This window comes from Lissotriton helveticus, chromosome 10 (assembly GCF_964261635.1).
Source record: "Lissotriton helveticus chromosome 10, aLisHel1.1, whole genome shotgun sequence".
Taxonomy (NCBI): Eukaryota; Metazoa; Chordata; class Amphibia; order Caudata; family Salamandridae; genus Lissotriton; species Lissotriton helveticus.
The window spans coordinates 489507329-489533815 of NC_136071.1; the positions used below are offsets into that span (position 1 = coordinate 489507329).

At 44.7% G+C, this 26487-nt stretch overlaps 1 protein-coding gene across 1 annotated transcript in view; it reads left to right on the forward strand.

Annotated features, from left to right (window-relative positions):
- Positions 1-26487, forward strand: part of MAPK8IP3 (mitogen-activated protein kinase 8 interacting protein 3) — a 683833-nt gene that overhangs the window by 286796 nt on the left and 370550 nt on the right. Inside the window, exon 5 of the mRNA XM_078662972.1 lies at positions 25432-25480. Coding sequence (XP_078519098.1) covers positions 25432-25480 — 49 coding nt within the window. The remainder of the gene's footprint in view (positions 1-25431; positions 25481-26487) is intronic.

Consider the following 26487-nt stretch of genomic DNA (forward strand, 5'->3'; position numbering starts at 1 on the left):
GCGTCTACCAGTCCGAGCTCATGGATCATATTGATCATTGCCCGACACGTGCAGGGAGCGGCAACATGCTGACTATAATTTGACCTATCTTGAAGGGGATTAAGAAGGACATTAAAATCGCCACCGATTACTACCGGAGTGGTGACATCTACTAATTTGGTCTGCACTCTGAGTAGACAGGCAGGATCATCGACATTAGGGCCATAGTAGGACACCATAGCAAGCTCGGTCCCCCCGGTGGCCGCCAGCACCAAGATCCATCCACCAGATTGGTCTGTTAGCGTGGACTTTATGGAGCCACGAGCTCCTGATCTAATTAGGACTGCAACCCCCTTATTATGTACTGTCTGTTCAGAACAACAAAAGAATTCAACCCATCTATATTTTCCGAAGACAGTCTTACACTCGAGGTAACTTAGGTGGGTCTCTTGTAAGAGGCACACTTGGGCTGAAGATTGTTCTAAAAATTTCATGATCAGCCTTTGTCTTCGCGGGCATCGAAGCCCATTGACGTTTCACGAGATAAACCTTATCCTAGTGGTCGTCATATTTTGCAAGTTCTGCTTGCCTCCCACCCTTTAGCTAGACACCCCGAAAGCAACTTACTCGTCGAGAAAAGAAAAAGCAGAGAAAGAGGACTTATTTTTATATTTTCTCCCACTGCAACCCCACCAGTGCTCCCCCTCCCCTCATCCCATCCCCCCCCCCTCAAGTGACCCCATCGGTTCCTCACAACCCTGGGGAACCCTCCCTTCTCCTCTGAGCATATGCCCTTTGGTCAGGAGCCCCCCACTGTGTGCGGCTAAATAGTGACTACACAATTAACCCCTTTGCTGCGGCGGCAATTCCGCCGCAGCGCTAGGGGAGAGAGGAGGTCGCGCGGCTCTCCCATGCTCGTGACGGAACCGCTCCGTCACGAGCCTCGGCTGCGCTGTGCTTGTGATGGAGCGGTTCCGTCACGGCCCGCCCGCTCAGTAGAACGCGCCGCGCAGGCGCGAAATCAGCACCGCGCAGGCGCGCCGATCGGGCCGTGACGGAACCGCTCCGTCACCAGCAAAGCGTGACCGAGGCTTGTGATAGAGCGGTTCCGTCACCAGCATGGGAGGGGTTAAATAAAAATAAAAATATGTACTGATCCTGCCAAGGCGGCAGCGGCATTCTACTAGACTATACATTTCCCCTCTGTTTTTTGTTTCCTTATTTTCTGTTCCCTATCTTATTGATTCATTTAGAAGCCAGGTGCCAGACGCACCCTTAATAATTATATCCCACTCTCGCTTCCGCTACCACTTCCTTTCTTGATCTCATCTATTAGAGTATCAACTTCCTCTATTTGGCGCAGATTATACATGTGGATATTCCGTCTTAACTGTGTCTTAGCCCCCAACGAATTCAAAATTGCCATCCTCTTGCTCAATTCCCACTGCTTTGTCGCAGTGATATGAGAAACTTCAGAACGAATGGAGAATGAGAACGGGCTGGAGAAGGAAGTGCACTTAAAATGGCCAGCTTTCAAGGCCAAAGACAAAATTCTCTCTTTGATAGCATACATGAGGAAGTTCACCAAGATTTTCCTTGGGCGCTCTTTTCCAGGGTTTCTCCTGTACGGATCGCGGTGGACCCTTTGAATATCGGCCATCAAATCCAAATCCACCACTGGAGAATCTTTTAAGATAGTTACTTTCAAGAGAGAGACTACAAAATTCTTAATGTCACCCCCTTCAAGATCTTCAGGAACATTTAGAATTTTCACACTATTTTTCCTGGAATAATTTTCAAGGCGCTCGATATCGTCCTTCAATTCCCTGTTTTGTTGGACCAGCTTGTCCATTGTAGCAGAAGAAGAGCATAAAGCCTCCTTAATCTTAGGGATCTCTGCCTCAAGGGCATCCGTTCTCTGTGAGACCTCTTCAACTTTCTGTGCCAGAAGCTCACAAGAGGCCTGAATAGCGACTTGATTGGCCTCTGAGGTTGTAAATCTCCTGCCGATATCCTCTTTCAGACCTAACAGGATGTCAGTCAATGTCCCAGGCGCAGTCGATATTTTGGAAGGCCCGACCAATTGAGTCCCAGATGTAGTAGATTTAAGGACCTCTTCTCCCTTCTCCAGTGCAATTCTACAGTCATTTCCCGGTCAGTACCCTGATTTTCTAACACCGAAAACCTATTTGATAGTTCGACTGACGAATGCACAATTGCCTGTTGTTCTTGTAGTGCACTCCCCTCCCCAATACCATTACTAAACGAGCTCGAAGAAGGCTGAGGGTTTTCTACCCAGGTAGGGTAGCAATAGAAGCGGTTGAGGTGGTCGCCATAATGGTATTTTTATCTTGCCCCCAGTCGGAGGTGGTAGTGGAGAGAACCTTGTAATAAGATTTTAATGATGGCGTAATTTTAAGTTTAATGGAAGGCCCCCCTCTAACTTTTTTCCTGCCTCTTCCCTTATCAGGAGGTGTACTTTCCACAGTATGACTACCCTTTCCCTTTCTAATGACAGCCTTAATTTCTATTATTGGGGGCGAGATTACAAGAGGTTTAGGTACGACTGAAACAGTATTAGATACCCTGTTACGTAGGGTGTATCGTCTGACCACAGGCTCAGATGTGGATATTGCAGTGTCGCAGTTCGAGGTGCTACTAGTAACACTGCTAGTAACACTGCAGACTCGCTTCTCCATGCAGATCTCCCGTTGTTGGCTTAAATCAGTCTCAGTCCCAGCTGTTCCAGCTAGTAGCTCTAAAAAAACTCCGCCTCCTACACTTTCCACCCGTTTCTGAGCCAATGCACCCCCACCACAGACCCCAGATGGGGGAGAAAACAAGGCATAAGCTAAGCCCCCGGAGCCCCCAAAACCCGCTCTGGGAGCCTCCAAGCCTCACCTCGGCCTCCGTACCAAAAAACTCCAGCCGTGCCGTTTTTGCATTATCAAAGCGCCAGGCTTCACCCTCTGCCCGGGCTCTCTCCAGGCTGCTCGCTCGACAGAGTGCTGATCCAGCGGCGTCTTCAAAGTGGTAGAAGACAGACCCCCCGAGGGAAGACTGCCGAAGCTGCAGCCTGGAGTTTCTCCACCTCCATTCTCTAGCTGCGCCCAAAGCAAGGAACCACGGAGGCTCCAACACCCCTCCTCCCACGGCGTTGCACACCATCGAGTCTGCACCTCGCAGGAATGCTGGAATACTGGAATGCTGGAATGCTGGGATGCTCCGGAGGTCAGCGGAAAAAGCACCGCCTTACTCAGGGCGTGCTCCAAGCGTATTTTCGCCGAACAGAGGTGGATATAATTTTTGGGGGAATATTTTTGGAGAAACGTATTTCAAAAAGACATTGTTAGGGGAAAAGAAGAACCTTATAGGCCGCTAGGCGCTAATGATGGGTCAGACGCCACACATCAGGGGAGCCGCCATGTTCCCCCTCCTGAATCAAGGACTACATTTACTAAGGCAGCAGTTTTCTTGCATGGACCGCACAAGTCCACATGGCGTAATAATCAAATAAGATGCCCAAATAGCTAAATTTGTATATAAAATCTATTTTTTGTTTGTCAATGTACATATCTCTACACTTTTGGATGCCAATACCACATCTCATAACAAACGTTTTTGTCATGTTTACCCTCAGCCCCAGATAACGCATAAATGTTAAAAAGCTATTTAACATTCTTTGTAGGCCCACTTGGGTAGGGGACACCAAAATGGCATTGTGCACGTACAATAAAGCTGGTATAGGCGTCCTTCTATTTGGGGGAGGTCTAGACATATGTTCAACAGTACTTGGTCTAAGCCATTTATATAGAGATTAAAAAGAAAAGGGGCCTGCACGCAGCCTTGCCTTACCACCTTGTTGATTTGAAACGGTGCTGTACATTCTCCATTGGTACCATATTATACCCTGGCCTTGGCATTCCTATACATGTCTTAAAATAAGAATGATGGTGGGCTCTACTTCTATATCCTGGAGGATCCTCTATAGTTTGTCATGCTTCACGAAGTCGAAGGCTGCATTAAGGTCAACAAAGGCTAGGAACAACCTGCCCTTTTTTGTGATGGTAAACTTCCATATGATAATATTCAGGTTTAGACTTTGTTCAACATTTCCTAGCACCTTGCGAAAACCAAACTGTAATTCGGAGAGGATCTTTTTATCCTCAGCCCAGTCCTGCAGTCTTTCAAGCACAATACGCCCAACTACTTTTGCCAAGGAATCTAGCAGCAATATCGGCCAATAGCTGGCGGGGTCTTGACGATTTCCTTTTTTAAATATTGGTACTAGAATCGATTAAGTCCATGTCACTATTAAATGGGAGAAACAGCTAGCTGTAATTACCTGGGTTAAGAACGGGCCTCATAGCGCGGTATTGTTTTATATAAATCTAATGGGATCCCGTCGGGATCAGGGGCCTTCCCTCCCGTGCTTGCCAAGATTGAACGATTTACTTCATCCAGGGTGAACTGTTTTGCATTAGCGAGAATTTCTGGCGCCACTTACATTCAGCTGGTCTTACTTCTTATACGACCCTAAGCAATTGCACCGAAAACCAAGAAGAATGTTTTGATCTGTCTGAGCCTTTCTCAAAAGAGATAGGAACTGGAAATAGACCAGCATATATAACTGAAGTAACTTGTGTAGCAGCAGTTATCTTTGGGAAAAGAGGTTAAGCATTCTTTCAGTTTCTGCCATTTTCTTGTCATGTGAGGGCCTAGTTACAGGCCCAGTTTTTGGGGAGTTGTTAATATTACATTTAATGATTAAAATGAATGCGTGAATGAAAAGTCCATATTTGAATGGCAATTTTGGCGGCACAAATACTATTGGGAATGGCCCATACCACATCTAGGATATGACTAGCAAAGTGGGTAGGAAAATAGACTTAATGTGCTAAATTGCAGTTTTCAACAAGTAAGCAGATGGCAAACTGTTGAGTTGTCAGCTTTAACTAGAGAAAGATTATATAGCCTGTTAGAAATTGGGTCTCAAGTTGGCAGTGGTTTGGACCCTGTTCCAGTAAGGACCGTCACTCTGGTCAGGGTAAGGGAGTCACATATCCTGCTCACCCCCTTGGTAGCTTGGCAAGAACAGTCAGCATTTGTACATACACACAGTAACACAGTGAAAACACTACAAACGGAGTCCAGACCAGTTTAGAAAAAAAAGACAATGCAAGGCGCAGTGGAGGTGAGGCGCCAAAAAAACCAAAGTGACGCGTTGGTTCCTTATTGGTAGGGGAGGTGATGTGTTGGTTCCTTTCTGGCTAGTGAGGTGATGCTTCAGTTCCTTATTGGCAGGCGAGGTGATGCATCGATTTCTGTACACGCGTCCTTGGTTCCTTACTGTGGTGCGGTGTCAAAGAGTTGATGTTAAAGAACGTGCTGCTTCGATGTGACAGTGAGTATGCAAGCGCTGCTTAATTTTCACAGCTGTGAGGCAGGCACTGCATCGATGCTTCAGCTTCGAGCAAGTGAGCGTCGAAGTGGGAGCAGGTGACACGGTGCTCGGGACTCATGCTGCAGTGAATTTTCTGATGTGATGTCGCGGCGAGCTAGGGCCTGCAATGGAATCCCTGGTCGATTGGAAACCACACTTACGGACAGGCAGCAGCGATGCGTCGACCTTTTGCAGTGAGGCATAGAAAAACAGGTGCTTGGAGTAGATGCATGGATTTTTCCTTAAGTTCTGTAGGTTCTACTTCCAAGGGCCCAGGAACTGCATTTGGTACCGCTTGGCAAGTCAGGACTCTCAGCAGAAGAGCCAATGCACTGGTAGGTGAATTCGTTGATGGCCCTGAGACTTCTTAACAGGAGGCAAGCGCACATTAGCCCTTGGAGAACCTTGGAAGCAGGATACAGAAAGCAAAGTCCAGTCCTTTCACTCCTAGGACAGAAGCAGCATGCAGCAGCCCCGCACAATCAAACAACAGACAGAGTGGCAGATCCTCAAACTGCATCCAGCTCTTCTTCTTGGCAAAATATCCTCAGTCTAGAAGTGTTCTGATTAGGGAGCGTCAGAGATCTAGTACGTATACCCCTTTTCTGCCTTTGAAGTAGGCACACTTCAAAGGAAAGTCTTTGTAGTGCACAATACCCTGTCTTTCCCTTGCCTGACTCCAAACACACTACAGGAGGATGGAGACAGCTTTGTGTGAGGACAGGCCCAGCTCTATTCAGATGTCAGTGGCAACTCCTCCTACCACTTGTACTCAGGAAGGCCCATCAGTCTGGTGATGGCCCATCAGGATATCCAAGGCAAACTTTAGCTCCTTTTGTGTGACTGCCTAGATTGAATGCACAAGGGCCCAATTGTCAGCCAGCCCAGACGTGTATTCTACAGACAGGCAGAGGCACAGAATAGTTAAGAAAGAAAATGCCCAGTTTCTAAAAGTGGCATTTTCAAAAACACAATTTAAAAACCAACTTTACCAAAAGATGTATTTCTAAATTGTTAGTTCAGAGACCCCAAACTCCAAATCTTTACCTGCTCCCAATGGTAAATTACACTTAAAAGATATTTCAAGGCAACTCTCATGTTGCGCTATGGGAGAGACAGTCGTTACACTAGAGGAAGAGTAAATTAGCAGGTTTTCCCTATTAAGACACGTTAAACACACCAGTCCATATCCTACCTTTTAAATACACTGCACTAGGCTTACCTTAGGGGTAACACACATGTAGTAAAAGGGAAGGTTTGGCCCTGACAAGTAGGTGCACTTGCCAGGTCGAAATGGCAGTTTAAAACTGCTCACACAGACACTGCATTGGTGGGTCTGAGCGAAATTTGCAGGTCTACTCATGTGGGTGGCACAATCAGTGCTACATGCCCACTAGTAGCATTTGATTTACACCTGGTTCACTTTACTAAGGACTTTCTAGTAAATCAAAAATGCCAATCATAGATAAACCAATCACCAATACAATTTATACAGAGAACATATGCTTTTTAGCACAGGTTAGCAGTAGTAAAGATCCCGGAGTCCTAAAGCCAACAAAAGCAGTTCAGAAAAAATAGAAGGAAGAAGGTAAAAAGTTTGGGGATAACCCTGCAAAAAGGGCCATGTCCAACATCACCAAGAAGAATACATTTTATGGTTAGTCGTAAATGCCATATTAAGTTCCATGCATTCTGTGAAGAAAGAAATCAAAGTATTGGGAGGGTAATAAAATAATATTAATGTAAGCATTTGTGTTAAAGAAATATTGATGAAGGCTATCAGTATTTCGGCATCTGAAATGGTCACATTTTGAATATTGTAGCCGTTCGTCATCCTCTTGTGGTATTAGGATCATGTTAATGTGGGTAAACCATGCGGTAGGGCCTGTTTATACGTGTGCAAGTCCCTCTTCAACCATGTCTGTGTGACACCTAAAATGCCCTAATTATAATTTTGGATTAGTTGTTTAATTTCAGGGGCATGATTGACCCATGAATGCAATTTGGTGCAAACATCTTATTTAATAGTTATGTACTTGTGATTTCTTCAGAAAAGGGAGATGTTATTATTTTTAAATGTAAGAGCTCATTAGCCGTGTAAGAGTGTAAGACGAACTATGATCAGAGACGTCGTAGCAGTGGTGGCTGGTCATTTATCAAACTGGAGGAACTCATAATTTCATTGAGCACACAAAGTAAGCGAGCCCTACTCCCTCTGGGAGTCATGAAGGGGGTTATTCCCATAACATTGTTTTTAAATATACTCAAAGGGAGCAAAGTCCATCCACGAGGTGTAGCCCAACAATCACACGAAGCAAGCTTCCCATGCACAGAACTGACACACTGCAAGCTTCCCTCATATACAAAAGGAAGATCTGGGCAGTAGCGCTATATAGTACCTGTTCCATGAATGAGAAGTTTTCATTGCTCCTATCAATGCTTTTATCAAGTCAATTTTTTTTTTTACTCGATTTGCAATAGTAATCATAAAAGCACAGTACAAACAATAAAAACAGTTACAAATATTCAATGAATACATGAGCTATCCAGAAGCTACAAATTCATAAATAAGCATGAAACACCCCTGATAAAAAATCTAGATAAATAGCAGTATACATTACATTTATCTAAAAATGTCAACTACAGTAATGCTTGTCTAACTTATTCAAAATTTGAGGCAACAAATAAGAGACATCTAATAATAAGAGAGAAATGGTTGTGAATGGACAGTGTGAAGCTCTACCTTTTCTTTGTGATGGAACCTGGCATTTTGTCAGGCCTTTATCCTAGCACTATGTTAAAAAGCACTACAACACTTGTTAAGGGTAGTAAATGCAATTGCAAATCAACTGTCATGCTTTACCTATTGTGGGGAAAGTTTGCAATAAGACCTGGTACGAGTAAAATCTGAAAATGAATTAGTCAAGGCCTACAGAAGGTAATTAAGCATTATGCGACTTTACTTTAATTCAGAAAAAGAAACTGCATTTTGCAAAGAACCATTTGAAAAGAAGCAATCTGACATAAAATCAGTGCAGAAAAAAACAGATTAGTATTCAATTGCATGCTAATATTTTGTATTTACCTGTGTGTCAGTTCCTGGCCTCACAAGTCAGGCTGGCAGGTCTAAGAGTCACAACAGTAGACAGTGTAAAGCACACGCTCATAGGTCTGAGGCTGAGGGAGCATGTGAATGCCTCTGCTCTGGCCATCCTTCATTGCGAACACCCATAGCAAGTTCAGCCAATCTCACTCAGAGACTGTGCGGCTAGTGCTGTGATACATCAGGCGGCAAGGTTAATAGATACACACTGGGCATGGTACCGTTTAACTGAAACAAGCCTAGGGCCAGATGTACGACGAGATTTTGCATGCGCAAACGGGTTTGCGACCCATTTGCGCATGCTAAATCTGATAGGGCCATGTACAAGCACTATTTTGCGACTCGCAAATAATTTGCAACTCGCAAAATAGTGTTTCGCGACTCAATATTAGGAAGGGGCGTTCCCTTCCCAAAAGAGACTCACAAGCCATGTACAAATGTTTGCGGTCATAAAACCCTCACAATTTACCGCCCTCTTCAAGAGGGTGGTAATGCAGTCGCAAATGGGAAGGGGTCCCCAGGGGACCACTTCTCCTTTGCAAATGCAGGGGAAAGTATTTTTTAGTTGCAGGCAGTGGCCCCAGGGACCACAACCTGCCCTTAAAAAATGAAACGAAAACATTTCATTTTTTTTTTTAAATGCATCCCCTTTTCCCTTAAGGAAAACGGGCTGCATTTATAAAAATAAAATGCTTAATTTAAAAGCATGGACATGGAGGTCTGCTGAGCCCAGCAGGCCACCATCCCTGGGCCACCCAATGGGGTCGCAAATTGTGAGTGCCTTATTATTATTCATGAGGCTCGCATTTTGCGACCCCATTGAGAATCGCATTCATTGGCTTTGACACTGTTGTACATTATAAATTGCAATGCGCAATTTGCGACTCTCAATCGAGCGCATATTGTGAGTCGCATTTTACACTGGTCGTACATCTGGACCTGAGTGTATCTGTTTACAGCATGTTACCTGCTGTCATGGAAGATGCCAGGGCACATAAACACAGGTCACAGCTTCAGCTTTTTTCATCCATGAGAGCGGACCACTGTAAGCCTTGTGTGTACTCCACCTTTTCCGAACTCATCACGAGTAGAGAGGGGTCAATGTTTCTTTTTGATTCCACCCTACCCGTGCAAGCTGGGAACAGTGCACAAGACCTTTGCAAACCTTAGATGACTTGACTAAACCACCATGGCTTACAATTAGAAAAGGAGTTAGTGAACACTGAGACCTTTTGTTGACTTTGGCACTAGATTGTACTCTTAACAACTCAGTTTCACAGATAAGCATTGATTTATTTAGGAATTCAGAATATTCATTTCAAAATGAGCTGATACCCATGACTCTCAGGGTAGCGAGGGCACGCAGTCAGACTTCTCAGGGTGATAGTGTGGTGGACAAGACCTCAGAACTCAACAGCCAAACAACAGACACAATAATATTGTACAGGGCAGTGCTTATATTTAGTCAACAGAAAGTTTTCGTCTTACAGCAATACAAAAAACTAGAGACTTCAATGGTGCTTCAGTTAGAGAGTTGCGACCTCACCTAATAGCACTAGTGCACTAGCGTAGCCTCTACGGTGCTCTGTCCTCCTTTCAATCTGATCTGTAGGAAGCTGCCTGGGTCATTGGGGACGTAAGCAAAGATACGGTATAAGCTTTGATTGGCACATTTGAGGCAATTATCCCCAAGGATAGTATATAGGTCTATTCAACAACCTTATGCCCAAAACTTTGTAATGGCAACGGTTAGTGTTCTAGCAGCAGGATTCGTTGCATGAGTTAGGCACTCTCTTAGTTTGTGTAAGCTCAGCACTATGTTGCTCGGTCATAGGCATTGTGGGTTGGTTGTGCTGTTTTGTTGGGTCAGAGGTTTCACACCCTTACCAGTGTTGAACGTCATATCAGGATTGCTCAACGGGTGGTTGGCTGTGATTGATGTGGACTCTTTGGTATGGATTGCACTTTCATACTCATTTTCCGTACCTGGGATGTGGAACCATCGTGTATACCAGTGTGTGTTGATTCTCCTTTAAATTGAATTTTCTGGCTACTTCTCAGACACAGCCTTTGTGTATAGTAACGGCTCTGACATCAGGCAACAAAGATGTGGCTTCCTGAATTAGTAATCGCGAAGACAAAAGGGCAACATCTTCACCTTGAACAACAGAAACTGCAGTCCCAACTTCACCCTACCTGTTACCAAACGGCAGTGCTCAAGAAGAAGTAACCAGCAGCCCTTTGCTTCCTCTATGAATTTCAAAGGGTAGCCATGTTGCCATCTCCCCTTACTTCAGGGCCTGGAACTCCATCCTTCAGTTACAGAAATGCAGTCAGAACACTTCCACTTCCTTGGGAAGATGTATACATCCTCAATTTTGTGCAGTGCTAATCTGGGAACGGAGACATCCAAAATGCATCTCATTGTTCCCAGTACTCAGACTTTCATCACTCACAGAACTGTACTTCCATACATGTGCTACTCACTCACTGCACATACATGGTATCGATGCACCCAAGGAATTCAGTGTAAGGTTGGGGTTTCAAATTAAAGCTGAACTTTACATGGAAGGTCAGTAGAACACTCTCTCTCCTGACAGAGAAAAAGGTCTGATCCCACTAAAGATTCACAAAATCTCTTTATGCTGCCTCCACTGCTTTATGAGGCACCTCCTGGGCATGGACTATAGCCCTGTGCCCTCTAATGAGTTCACACCGTGTGCACCTCTCCCGGTCACAGAAGATGTTTTGAACTTTGCATTACCCAAGACATGCCTAGGCCTCTTCACACATGCTAGATTACTGTGATGCCTGAGTCAAAATAAAAAGTCAGGATTCCAGTTTCACTTGTAGTCAGGTGCCCTGGGCAGGGGTACATGCGTATTTACCATTCAGGGCACATACCCGTCCAACATTTGCGTTTACACAAATTTCTTTAACCCCACGGTGCGGCGAAATTCCACACCTGCGCAGATCGGACGGCTCCCGACGGTCCGACACACACGCCCACCGCGGCGTCGGACTCATGCAAGGGGTTAATATAGAGTTTGGTTGAACTATGGAAAGAAACGTGCGCTGACTGATTGTGTGTGTTATGGGTGTGTTTGTGTATTAGTGTCTTGTGCTTCAGTTTTTTAGATTGTTAGATATCAATATTTTGGGAGAGTATCTACTCACGCAGTATTCTGCAACCTCTTAGGTTCCAAGTCTAGTGTTGTCCCTTCAATTAAAACATAGGGTTGAGAACAGCCGATGCGCTATGAAGTCAGCAAAAAGCCCTTTTTTCATGGGGGGAGGGGGGATGCACAGGGTTCCGTCTTTGAGTCAAGTCAACTGGGGGCTTTCGAGTTAACCATGGCAGCTCCCTTAACTTGAAGCCCACTGGGGAAATGTCAGAGTGGCACAGTGCCCACTCCACCCCTGCCTTTTGGTAAAACGGATGTGCTGCGTACAGTGTATTCCCTGGCAGACTTTTTCTTCTGCTCGCACTTCGATTATACTATTTCCACTAGAAGTGCGATAACACATAATAGATTTACTGATAGCCACATATGAGAATAAAAGGCTTCAATTGGAGGACTGGTGGTGGATTTTCCATCCACAATTGTAGCAGATGACCTCCTCTGCCAAGACAGAGACAAGCTATCTGCCAACATTTAAGGTAAGGTGGCTCCGGATTTATACCACCGAAGTGGCTAAGACCACCATGGAATGAGCCACTCTGGTGTCCATCATGCTGCAGGTTTCTCTACCATCAAATGTGGTCTAAAGAAGTGTATGCTGTCCATGTCCATAAGTCCAGCTGGTCATAGGAAAAGGTGGAGTTTCATGAATATGGCGGTTCCTCATTGTGGAGAAGATCCAGAATGAAGAATAACAGCTGCTTTACAACAGGCAATTTACACAATAGTTTGGTGAATTATCCGAAAAAAGAGAAAATAAAATCCTCAAAAACATTGAAGAAAATCAACAACAAAAAACTGTACTAGAGAATGGCTAAAAAAAATGGATGAGAAGTGAAAAAGTGGTGAGGTTTCACATGGAGATGTCTCCTGCTGGAAGCCGGCAGAGTCCCTGGGGATGCACCAGGAAGAAATATTCTGGAATTTTCATGGTAAATTAGATTCTAGCAGGTAATCCCTCAAAAATTGTAATCCCTGTTATTTCACCCTCCTGACACTACCAGGACCTCCGGTAAAGGGTATTATGAGGGATAGTAGTAACTAGAATCATTACGAACCATGGTATCTGATTTGAACATTGTTTGGGCAAATTTGGCACCTTGCAAACAAATTTCACTATGTTTTACAATAAATGTCTATTTTTATTTAATGTAAAATGTGTGAAAAGCCTTTTTGTTTCTTTCCTGTGCAAATATAATTAAGCTTTTATTTTTCATGTGCTGTAGTTTTCACTTCCATTGGATTTTGAAGGGCATTAGCATTCACATCAAAGTATCCATTACCAAAAAAAGTACACATATGTACGCTTGCAGGATTTCTCCTCTACTCTACACTGTCTCTTTAATCTTTTTGTGTACACCTTTGTTCGACAACAACCTGCAATTCATCTCCTTAGTATATTTGCAGAATTTTGACTTGTCACTAAATTCTGTTGACCCTTTTTTGTCGCTTCAATCAATCAAGTGTCTTATAAAGCTGACTACTCACCCATTAGGATCTCAAGGCACTGAGGGAAGTGGGAGTGGAGGGGAATCTGCGGTTCAGTCGAAGAGCCAGGTCTTGAGGTCCTTCTTGAATTGTAGAAGTGCTGGTGATTGCCTGAGGTGCAGAGGCATGGAGTTTCCTCCAGCCGTGGTCTTGCGGATCCATGGGATGGTGGCCAGAGCCAGAGCCAGTGGGCGGAGCAAAGATGTCTGGGGGGTGTGTAGAAGGAGAGCAGTGGTTGAGGTATGCTGGTCCAGCATTGTGGAGGGCTTTGTAGGCGAGTGTGAAGAGATTGAAGGTCATTCTTTTGTTGATAGGCAGCCAGTGAAGTTCTCTCAAGAGGCTGGTGATGTGGCTGCAGCATGGGATGTTCAGGATGAGCCTGGTGGAGGTGTTCTGGATGTTTTGCAGTTTCTTTAGGAGTTTCTGGGTGGTGCCAGCATAGAATGTGTTGCCGTAGTTGAGTCTGCTGCTGAAGAGCGCATGGGTAACCATTTTCCAGGACTCAGTAGGGATCCACTTGAAGATCTTATGAAGCAGTCGGAGTGTGTGGAAGCAGGAGGACGAGACGGTGTCGATTTGTCAGTTCATTAAGAGCAAGGACTCCAAGATGATGCAGAGATATCAAGCGTGGTCCGTGGGGTGGGGGGGATCCGAGCGCTACGGGCCACCAGGAGTCTTTCCAGGTGGAGGGGTTGGAGCCAATATCAGCACTTCGGGCATGTCTGAATTGAGCTTGAGGCAGCTGTCCTTCATCCAGGTGGCGACTGCCTTCATCCCGTTGTGAAAGTTCCTTTTGGCAGATGTGAGTTCAAATGTGAGGGAGAGAATCAGCTGGATGTCATCAGGATTGGAGACAATGTCGAGTCCGTGGTTTCTGACGATGGCTGCAAGCAGAGCCATGTAGATGTTGAAGAGGGTGCGGCTCAGGGAGGATCCCTGAGCCACTCTGCAGCTGATCTCTGTGGGTACTGAGTTGAATGATGTAAGTCTGACTCTCTGTGTTCGGCCGGTGAGGAAGGAGCGGATCCATTCTAGGGCTTTGTCACGGATGCCGATGTCGCGGAGTCTTGCGCAGAGGGTGTGGGGGGAGACAATGTTGAAGGCCACTGAGAAGTCCAGGAGGATGAGGGCCGCAGTCTTGCCTCGGTCGAGGAGGGTGTGGATGTCATCTGTAGCAGCGAGGAGAGTGGACACTGTGCTGTGGTTGCCTCTGAACCCCAATTTGTAGAGGTCCACGGTGTGGTTCTTTTTGATGAACTTGGAGAGGTGTGCGTTGATGGCTTGCTCGATGACTTTGGCTGGGAAGGGAAGCAGAGAGATAGGTCTGTAGTTCGTGAGGTCCATCGGGTCGCAGAGGGTTTCTTCAGTACGGGATTGATATCTGTCTTCACGGAAGGTGGCATACTCGATGGAGCAGTGTATGGCTTCATCCAAAAAATGCCCTCATAACAAGGGCCCAATGTTATGTGGTGGTAATACTATACCCAGTGTTACTCATGCTGATAGCACTGAGTGCCAGTATCACTCTAGTCTCACAGATGATACATTGGTATGGGATGGGGAATAATGTACAGGAAATTGTGTTTCCACACCAATTTCCTAAAGTGAAAATGTAAATCTTGAGACAAAAGGCCCAACTGACAACTACACTCAGAGACAGGCTGCAGGCTCTAAATCCCTTAGACAGGAAAATGCCAAATTTCTAAAAGTGGCATTTGTGGCTGTGAGCACCCCCTGCGACAATGTTGTGGATGGGGTTTGCCACCGCCACAGTGGCAGTGGCATCCTGATTGATGGTGCGGGAACGCAACACCACTGGCGGCCAGTCCAGCACCGCTAGGGTGGCGGGCGGAGGAAAGTCCGCCCACCATCCTAATAGACCCCCTAGTCTTTGAGAAGAATATTTTATCCTTCCTATTTTTGAACTCTTTGATTCCTCTATGTATGATTGCAATTGGAGTGTGTTTGAATCGATCTGTATATATAGAGAATAATATGTTACGTACAAACCTTTCTCAGCATAGATTGCTATTCATCTGTCCCCAAAATTATGTACTTGTTATGTTATGTTATTTGTTGAGCGCATTATCACCAGCAGGTCTCTAAGCGCTGTCAGAGAGGTCTTAACCTAGCCAGAGGAGTAAGATTATATCCAGGCTTCTGCAAAAAGGACTGTTTTTAATTTTTTCCTGAATGGAGGGAGGGCGTGTTCCTTACGAAGACTCTCCAGCAGGTCGTTCCAGATGGAGGGGATAGATGATGAGAATGCTCTGCCACCTTTCGTGGACATGTTAAATCTTGGGCAAGCCAGGAGGCTAGCATCCGTGGACCGTAGTGCCCTGCTGGGGGTGTATTTGGCAAGACGGTCCTTGATGTTGGTAGGAGCTCGGCTGTAGAGGGCTTTGTGTGCAATACAGAGGCCCTTGAATTTAGCTCTCCCTCTGACAGGGAGCCAATGCAGCTGTTTGAGGATGGGTGATGCATGCGCTCGCCTAGGTGCTTTGAAAATGAGCCTTGCGGCGTCATTCATAATTACCTGAAGTCTTGACTTGTGAATACATTCATTATCTTACTTTAGTCACGTCTCATTTTTCATATATGTGTCTCATGTTTTTTTGCCCCTCTTTGGTATCAATTACCTATCATCCAGAGCTCTTCAAAGTGGTACATCAGTGCTTTACAAATGTGTTGCATTGATAAATGGTGAGTTCTACTAAAATGCTAGATTTCTCATACAGCTGCTGGATTTGCTGTTAGAAAAAAATGCGTGGCTGTCGGATCGTGACCAACTCCACTGCCATGTAATTTAGACCAGTAACTATAGGACTGTGCTCAATTGCAGTTGATATGTGGTGAAATAACACATTTCTAAAATCTGCAAGGAGAATTTCCTCATGTAATCTAAGATGCATATTTAGTGACATCCAATATGTAAAACAGAGAGAAATGTCTCACAAGGATTCTGATTTTAGAAATAGAGGTGGTAATAAATTTCCCATGTGCAAAAAATGCAATGGGCAAGCGCTCAAAATATGTAAGTGCTGTTAACACCTGATATCTCTAAAACCCTGTTTGTGCAAGTTAGCTGGTGTGCCAGTGAAATTTACATGATTCCAACAAAGTGCCACTGTATATGAATACATCACCCAGTGATACTAACTGGACCTTGCAATGATTCAAATGCAGTATTGCCACCTGATGTGCATTCTTCACCACAATCTTTAGCATTGGCTGGATAGTGAACTCCAACTATGTGGTATTACCAAACCACCTGACAGCGATAATGATATTGGTGCATCAGCTCATTTACCCTAGAATTAGCACCTTATTTTAATTGAGTATGTCAGTGTAAAGGAGAAAAGGAGAAAATTAAACTAAAGACCTATGCTCTAACTCTTCCATTGTGTGATGTTATGTTGATCTACACACAGCTACTTACTAGCTCACTGGCCAAAATCACAATTGTCAAAAAGGAATGAGAAGGTTCCTTGACTGATGCTAGACTGCCTTACTGACTCATATGTGTTTTAGTTTACTATGTGCACTCTGTAACCATCCAACAAACATATTAACTATACATATGGTAAAAAAAACACAGATTTATTTTGCACTAGCTGTGTAACAACTTTGTTGAGAGTTTTTTTTGTAGCATGGCATCTCTGAACTGCACATAGTTCATAAGAAATGGGAGGTACTTAGGAACTTCATCATCAACTGCAAATTTATGGGGCAATAAATAATGGTGGGGCTGTGATCCAAAAGCAGCATCTAGGTTATAAGCCTACCTTTGTATTTCAGTGCGTCCTATATGGCCAGTCTAGCTTTGCCATCAATATCATTTGTTTTTAAAACATCGAAGAGGGTGGTTGTAGTTAGGCGATCCAGGTATATTAAAAATCTAGAGTTTAATACATTCTGTGGCAGCAGGTGATGCTTGCTGCTGCCTCTTTTGTTATATGTAATGAACTAGCCCCATAGTCTCTTACATTTTCAATTTGATTGCTGATAATCCCATGCAGTGTTTCCATTACATATCATCCACCAAACTTCAACATTACTGTGTTCATTGCTTTCCACGTGGGGATTATTGATTGATGGGTTGCCAGAACCAGCTTCAAATTCAGTTTGCCCACTATCTATTTCAGGATGTGTTATGTCATCTACAGCTTCAGCAGTACTGTCAATGGGTTGAAGAGCAGCTGACAACCTTTGATGTCTTTTGATATGGCTTAAGATTTCCTTCCAAAATGTTTCTGTCACTGTACAAGCACAACACATATGGATTGTTATTCCTGGTTGTTGGCAAACCCTCTGGAATTGTGTAATTTAAAGGAAAGGCAGATGAATAAGGCAGATGAATAAAGCATACTAAATTTCAATTCACAAATTTGCTCACTTTTGTCCACTCTGTCCTAGGGCAGTGACGGCTGGTATTTAACGGTGGTGGGCGGGCGGGCTGTGGGGAGGAGGGAATGGAAAAAAAATTAAAACACTTACCTATTGCCACCACAGCCGCCTCTCGTTCATCTTCGCCTGCTTTCAGGGCAGGAAGCAGGAAGCACCTGACTCCCAGGCTCCCATATCCAATAACAACGCTGCAATGCAGCGATGTGATTGGTCTGAGCGCCATGATTCGGCACTCAGCCAGGGAATGGGAGCCTGGGCATGTTCTGCACCCAGACTGTAATGCAGCCTGGTGCAGAACATGCAAAGTACACATGACGGTTTGGCCAGCCCAAGGCGGCCAGCCAAAGCGTTTTGCGCACTTGGAGTGGGCAAACTGCTCCTACCCTGCTCTGTAAGCAGACAAGCCCCAAACCACCCCTATCCAGCAGAGTAAGGATGGAAAGTAAAGTTATAATAACAAAGAGTTATTATCATTTAATGTTTTCCTTGTTGGCCTGCTCAGTGGGGTGACGCTACTCTGCCTTACCAGATGAGCCGCCACTGTTCTAGGATATGGAAGAGGAGGAAGGTTGTTCAAGACTTTAACTTCCTATATGTCCCTTAAGAAAACATTTAAGTAATAAGACATCTCATACAAAAAGTTACCTAACACTGACACACATAGACATACAAACCCCCAGTCATGCCACCAAGAACCCACAGGGGTTGCATGCCCTTTCCTCGTCCTACACCACAATCTCCTCCCCCACGAGGTATGCGCCTACTTATTGAATTGGCCCATAGCTGTTGATATGGAAGTGGTGCAGCAGAACGACAGTGAACATAATGCCCTAGACCTTACTCTTGGTCCATTGGGGCCTAATGATGCCTCTTGTGTTAACAAACCATTCGGAAAGACTCTGGTCCCCTCAAGTAACCACCGAAGGTTGAGGTGAAGTGCCATTGCCTCAACCGGGTCTTCCCAAAAGCGTATTTATGAGGCTCTTGCCGTGGCCCTGGAAGCTGTCTCATTGTTGGGGGAAACTCCTTGACAGCTGCACATGGGGTGACCTTGTTATAATTAATGATTCTATATTTTGTGCACTTAAAGACCTTTTTATGGTGAAATCTAGGTGGCTTTGTGGTATAATAAAACTTCCAGAATGGTTCACAAAACAGTTTTACATGCTATTAGAAGTGGTAAGAGGAATTGAGTTTAGAGAAGCCTACAAAGCCTCTTTAGCTAAACCAAAATGCGAGTATGAGGTAGAGAAATGGGAGCTCCTGCTCAATGCCATGAATTCGAGAGATTATCAGCTGTTTTGGCATATTTTGGCCGGCAAGACCCCAGATTTAGCTGCTACACTGAACTCGAACATCCCGGCAGTAGACTGGGTCAACCACTTCTCGGGGCTGTATGATAGAGGGGAAAAGGACAGGGTAAGGACCCATCATGGCTGTATTGAGGACCCTGCTACTATGCCAGTGGAGCCTGGCAAAGCGGAAAACACCCTGTGTAGGGAGGGTCCATCTTAACTAATTGTGTACACATTTCCCTTAATTACTGTGAGATTGGCCGTTAAAGCTAAAGACTGGATCACTTCAGGAAAAGCCCCATGGTTAGACAAAGTGCCTGGGGACCTCTTAAAAGCAGAAAAGGCAATTTGTTGCCCATATTTTGCCAATGACTTTAATTGTATCTTGGAAGGCTAATCCACCCCACCACTTGGGCTGAGGCTGAGATTGTACCTATACGTAAGAAGGGGTCACGCTCCCTGCCATTTAACTATTGGCCAATCAGTCTTATTGACAGCCCCCAAAAGCTTTTTGCTGTGTACCGCTAGAAAGGTTGCAGGAATGGGTTGATGGTGTAGTCCTAATAAGCCCTCTCCAAGCAGGGTTTAGACCAGGGACCAGTACCATTGATCAAGTATTTAGACTGCAGGATTTGTATTGGAAGTATGTCACCTTCGGAGGTGGTCAGCTTTATTGAGTCTTTGTTGACCTCAGCACTGCCTTTGACCATGTCCCAAGAGAGGCCTTGTGGAAGATCCTCACTGAACAGGGTGCCCCAAGTTACTTGTCATCAGGCCGCTGCGCCAAAAGAACTATGTGTGGGATGAGATACGGCAAACACGAGGAACTGACTACATCAATACCAGTTACAAGGGGGGGGGTAAGACTGGGTTGTGATCTTGTCCCAACCAGTGGTATAGCAAGGGGGTGGGGGTGGGGGTGAGTTCTACCCTGGGTGGCAGAAGTTTTGGGACGGCGCCCTCCCCACCACCCCCACTCTTACCTGAGCCTGTTGCCGCAAATGCAGGGATCGCCAGCTGCTCCCTCTACCTGCAGCCATTGCGAGGAGATCACCAGCGCTCTCCCCTCACTCTTAACAGCGGCTGTCACGAGGCGGCAAATGCAGGGGCCAAAGGTCTAGCTACGCCACTGGCCCTAACCTTGTTTCTCTCATACATCAATGACCTGGTAGCCTATCTGGAGAAGTGCAAACACGATGCACCTAGTTTGGCAGATATGAACATTCCATCCCTCCTGTTCGCCAACAACACTCTACTTGTGTCCAAATGCCCTATTGGTATCCAAAATTTCTTGGACTAGTTTGGTGTCTCCTGTGAGCAGAGAGGGCTTGAAATCAATTTACAAAAAAACTAAGTATATGGTTTTTAACCGCAGTCCTACAACCCATCCAAACCCATACTTGTGCTCCATTGGAGAGAGTCCGCACTTTTGAGTATTTGGGTCTCACTCTGATGGAGAACTTTAGTTGGTCTGCCGAGATCCATAAGAGTAAGCTTAAGCTCAAACATTAAGCAGGGTGAATTTTGAGGGGTCTGAAGGGCTCCAGTTTTCGACCTGTATCCCCAGTTCTCCAAATTTGTAATTTGCACGCTTTGGATGGTTCTCTGTATGGGGGAGTCTTAGAGCTAGAGGTAGGGGAGAATAAATGTATACACGCTTTGGTGAACCTCCCCACCAGCACCCCGCTTCAGCCCCTGCGGATGGATCTAGGCTAAAGGCCCATTGCCTATAAAGCAGCCCTTAGAACTTTGATATACTGGTGATGGGTTTGGACCTGAGTAGACTGCCCAGGGTCTCTGGGTTATCCTGGCTAGGACATATCAAGACCCTCCTGGCTCAGATGGGGTCTGAGTATCTGGGGACTCGCACAGAAGCTTGGACCAGTATAACAAAGGCTGAACACAAGGGGATGTACTGGAGGTATGTAGATGGGTAATTGAGCAGGACTAGGAGTCTCGAAGCCTTGAAACTAGCCTTTTTGGAGTTCAAAGATAACGTCTGTATGGGAGAGTACATGGATTCCAGTGAACCCCCATTAGCAAAAACCTTGTACATTAAATTTCATCTTGGGATTTTACCATTGTGCAGTGTCACTATCAACTGGAGGCCCCATGGCAGTGAACAAAATCTTACCTGCCCTTTTTGTACTCAGGTGAAATAATGTATTGCTCATATATTATTTTTTTTGCCAGCGATATTCAAATAATAGGAAGAAGTAGATACTTCCACTTTGCCGAAGTATGGGGATTAGGAATTACAGGGCTGTCTCTAGAGTCTTCAGTTCTGGTACACCACTCTCAACTGTGTTTGCTTTGTCCTCTTTTTTTAATGGGGTATGGGGTATGGAGAATCAGACAGAGTAGTCTTGGGTACTGAGATCTCCACTGTAATGTCTATTGTTGCCAGTAATGAGATTTGAGTACGTTTTTAGTTCAACCCTCTAATTTATTGACTCTTTCTAATGAGGTGCTACTGGAACTTATGATTATAAGTCAATGGCACTGGACACACTGAGGAACATTATGATTGACGATGACTTCTCGAGTTGCTACACGAGTAATTATTCCATGATTTTAATAAGGTTTTAAGGGCTTGTATTGATTTTAAAGTTGTAATGTGTTTACCTTAATTGTATTCACATGTGTACTTTTATCACAGTATCTGCTGAATAAATATTATGATGAACTTATCCAGGACTACGTTCATCCCAAGAGCACACTTGAACGTCCTACTTCATTGAAAGTCAGGATCACACCAAGTCTGCTTGACCACATCTCTAAAGGAGTACACCTACTCACAACGGAGATGGCAGATTCATTTTGGCTGAAGTCTATATTCACTTCCTATACCTTAAAGGTTGAACATGAAAACAAGGAAGGAAACTTGAGCTGCTTTTGGTTTAACATGCTATTATTCAGCTGTCAGTTTGGATTAATTGCTGTTGAATTCAGCACAGAGAATGTGTAAGTAATTGAATTGCTGGTTTAGGGGGGTGAAACCCTACTCAAGCAGGAACCACAATCCTCATCAGGGTGAAGTCACAAGCAAACCCTGAATTAAGCTGTGCTCAATCCTCGGGTGCCTTGGCAGAATGAAGTCAGGCTTAACTCAGAGGCAATGTGTAAAGTATTTGTGCAACACTTCAAACAAATTAGAAAAATAAATAGAGTCCATTTTAATAATAAAAACACAACCAAAATGTCAAATATCAAACCAGTAGAACCTGAGATATGCAGGTTGTAAGATTTCAGTGAAAATAGTGTCAAAAAGCACGAAGTGCCAACCGTGGATATCTGGTTGTGCCGGACCGGGACAAACTCGCAAGTTCAGGCCTACCGCGATGGAGCATGGGCTGGATACAGCGCACCTGTTAGACCCGCTGAACAAGAGTACCTCTTAAAGAAGACAGGGATGGACCCTCTTTACTTGACCAAATTTAGGCCAATCTCTTTGTTACCATTCTTTTCGAAGCTCCTGGAGAAGCATGTCAAGAAGCATCTCTCCACCTTCCTCAAGTGCAGTGACTTCCTCCACCCCACCCAAATAGGGTTCAGGCCACAGCACAGCACTGAAACAGCTTTGCTGGCTGTGGTTGAGGTGCTTTGTTGGACAGACGAGGAGTGGCCCCCCTTATCCTGTTGGACCTGACCAAGGCCTTCAACATGGTAGATCATGCCATACATATTCAGAGGATGGCAAATATGGGTGTCGTCAGCCGTGCCTTAAAACGGCTCTCCTCCTTTGTGAAGAATAGTTCATTCCAGGAGCTTGACCAATCTTGGCATTCTCACAGTTTTCCTCAGAACTGTGGGGTGCCACAGGGGTTCTCTTTGAGTCCCACCCTTTTTAATCTTTGTCTCCTTTCACTGCCAAGATTGTTTGCAACTTTGGGTTGTCATTGGTTTCATATGCAGATGACGCCCAGTTGGTTCTATCTATCTTCCACGACACCAGCTCCAATTACCATAATTTGATCCCCTGTTTTCATGAGGTGGACAGTTAAAGGGCCCACTGTAAATGGAAGCTCAATGAAGACAAGATGGAGGTCATGCTTTGGCGCAATTGCTTCATTAGTAAAGGTCCAACTCTTATCCCGGACTATCTAAAAGGACGCCCCATTCCCAAAGGGGTGATAAAAAGCCTCAGGATGTGGCTTTGTTCTAGCCTCACAATGGACCACCAAGAAAAAACATTGGTGGCTGACTGCTTTGGTGCCTTGAGGCTATTATGGAAGGTACTAACCCTACTCTCTTTCCTAGCCAGAAGACTAATTGTTCAGGCCGTGGTCATCTCTCGCCTTGACTACAGCAATGTTCTGTACCTGGGTTCACCTTCCTATGTGACAGAAACATAGAAACTATTCAGAATGCAGCTGCACTGCTTCTGCTCAATCTCCCCAGGCATCAATTGGCTAAAACTGCTCTGAGAGAGGCTTCCCCTTGAGATGCGGGTTCAATTTAAAGTTCAGTGTATTCTGCATTAATCACGCCTCAAGAGAAGCCCTGTCTTGTCAAGATTGCTGGCTACTCCTTACATTCTGAGAAGGTCACTTAGATCCTCCTCATTTGCTACTGATTCCCAAGGTTGACAAATCTCGATGGGGTGGCCACTCTTTTTCTTATCATGGCCCCAAACTTTGCAACTTCCTTCCCCTTGCACTTCACCAGCAGTCTAATGAGCTTTCCTTCCTAAGGGCCTTGAAGACATGGCTCTATGGTAGGTAGCTCTGCTGGTCAAGTTAGCTGCATGTAAACTGACTGAGTGTTGGGGGCCTTCGTGTAGCTTCACGCTATGTAAGTCTAACAGAATAGAATAGGAGCTGCACATGTGTATTGAATTGTTCTGTCCACGCTATTGATGCTCAAACAAAACATTTGTGTCAATTCTGATGGCCCCTGTCCTACACTGTTTGGCTAATATCATTCATTAGATATGTTAATGCAGCTAAAGTATTTGCCTTCTAGACATTTTGACATTGTAGCTGTTGAATGCAGCTGGGTCCTCATCACCCTGTCTACGATTTGCCATCAAAGGTTGTTTGGAAAGGTTTTTAGGCATGATACGCCATCTGCATTGCAAGTGAATAACTTGCCAATCCAGTGTTGGGCAACACGGTGGCATCCAAATCGACCACGTTATCTTTAGCCTCTGGTGCTAGAACGATCAGGACTTTTTTTATTGTATGCGGTCCTTTTGGGGATACAGACCATCACTAATTTGTCACATGGGATTCATAAAAAGGTCCTTCCTTATTTTGGATCCTGTCCCTTGCCAGGCTAACAGTCCTTCACATGGTGCCTTTCTCAAAGTGACCAGGGGCTGTATTACATAAAGTGCCCTGAGGATGCAATGGGTGTTTGCGCCCACTTTAAGTGCCCACAAGTCACTTTGGTGTTACAGAAGGGGCTGCAGACACTTGTGCGTTCCCTTCTGTAATACCAATAGCACTGGCGCACATAAAGTGCCAGCGCTATCTTTAAGGGGCGTTCCCTCATTTGCATGGGGGTGTGCCCCATGCAAAGGAGGTATTCCCTGTGCCTCTGCGCCCTCGCCATAATATAGACGCAGGCCCAGCAGCAAAGAAGCCCTCAGGAGGCGCACTGACAGTGCGCCACCTCAAAGGTGGTGCACTATCAGTTCGCCTCCTGAGTCCAGCCCTCTGCAGGGTAAAAGGGGGTCCCATAGACCCCACATCTCCTTGCAAGGGGGTAAAGTCTCTGACTGCACTTGCCTGCAAGGGGATCTCTATTCCACTCTATAAGTGCTGTCGGGTTGCTGCTCCGTTTTTCACGGGAATGCACTGACCCAGTAGTAGCACGAGTTTGCGGCTGCCCTGGGGGCATTGCATTCCCATAATTCGGTGCACTTTCCTTCATTTAAAATGTTGTGCCCGGCGCAGTAAAGGAAAGTGTGCCTCATGTGTAATGGCGCCCCAAGTGTTTTGTGCATGTGCCTTCATACTGCTATATATGGTACTGTGCCCTTCCAGATGCTTTTGATGACTTTGGAACTGGATTCACTTCTGTCAATCACAGGAAAGAGGAACCATACATTTTATGACAGGTGTTTTTTTCTTTGGAAAGTCAACTAATACAATTAAAGCGTATTGAATGTTAATACAACTTTCTTCAGTGGTAGTAAGCAAGAAAAGTGAGAAAAGTAAAGACCACTTAATATAAAAGATAACACCAAAACACCTTGTGTTTTTTATTGTTTCCATCATGGACCTGGTTTGCTGGGTGCTGTGGCAAGTCATTGGGGATAAAGAATTGCCTTTACATAGAAACTTGAGTGATGTTGGTGGGCTTATAGGGAGGAATTGGGGGAAACCAGCAAGGTTTTTATCCAGAACGATGTCTTTAGTAAATTGTCATGTTTTTTTCTTAGTGTACATCATACTGTATTTAAGTAGAGCAATATATTTTCTGCTTTGAATGGTGTTACCTAAATTATCCTGCAGAGTTTCTGTACTGAATATGGTCTTTTTGTTTTTCTCTCCCTTCCCTCACTGTGCTCATATTTACCCCCTTTAGGAAGGAGCGCCCGACGTCGCTGAATGTTTTCCCGCTCACGGATGGAATGGTACGTGGGCAGATGGGGACCAAGATCACCCCCGGTTCGGACCACTGGCACCCGAGTGACCTCAGCCACATGAAGGCTAACTGCATCTATAAGGTTTGCTAGACAGTCATGGGTGCCTCCCCGTCTCTCATGGGCATCACATACCCCCATTGTGAAGGCGGAGGCCGACCTGTGTCTGTAACCCTTTGCAGCCCTTCCTTGACCACCAGAACAACAGTGAGGTGGGCGACACCAAGAAGGGATTACAAAATTAACCTCCATTTAGTTGGAAATTGTAAACTAGTTTGATGAGGGGGTCACCACATTTCTTCCTTTATTAAGAGCAAATTGTTATTTTATTTATTTTATTTAAAAATATTCATTTAATTTTATTTATTTAAAAAATAAATAAATTAAGAGCAAAGAGAGTACTTTATCTTACACCACATTTGTTCACTCAGCAGAGTCAAATTATGCACACAAAACCATACCCCCCTCGGCTACACTTACTTCTAAAGAGACATTAGAGTGCAAAACATTTGAAGTAAAAACTTAAAAGCAACAAGTGGGAAATTAATGTATAAACAATTCAAATTAGAAATAATGGCTGGATAGTGCTAGTAAACGGACAAAAAAAGTAAAAGAAAACAAGTTAAAATTAGAGTAAATTATAGGCAACCGATATTGTATTTAAAAAATAAAAGTGATGCTTTCATTAAATATTGCCATATATACAACAGTATATGGGTTCTTTAAATAACATGTACAACTGAAAAGCAGGCCCACGTACAACAATTGAATGCCTCTTCCAAAGGCGGGTCACCACATTTCTTCCTTTATTAAGAGCAAATTGTTATTTTATTTAAAAATATTGATTTAATTTTATTTATTTAAAAAATAAATACATTTAGAGCAAAGAGAGTGCTTTATCTTACACCACATTTGTTCACTCAGCAGAGTCAAATTATGCACACAAAACCATACCCCCCTCGGCTACACTTACTTCTAAAGAGACATTAGAGTGCAAA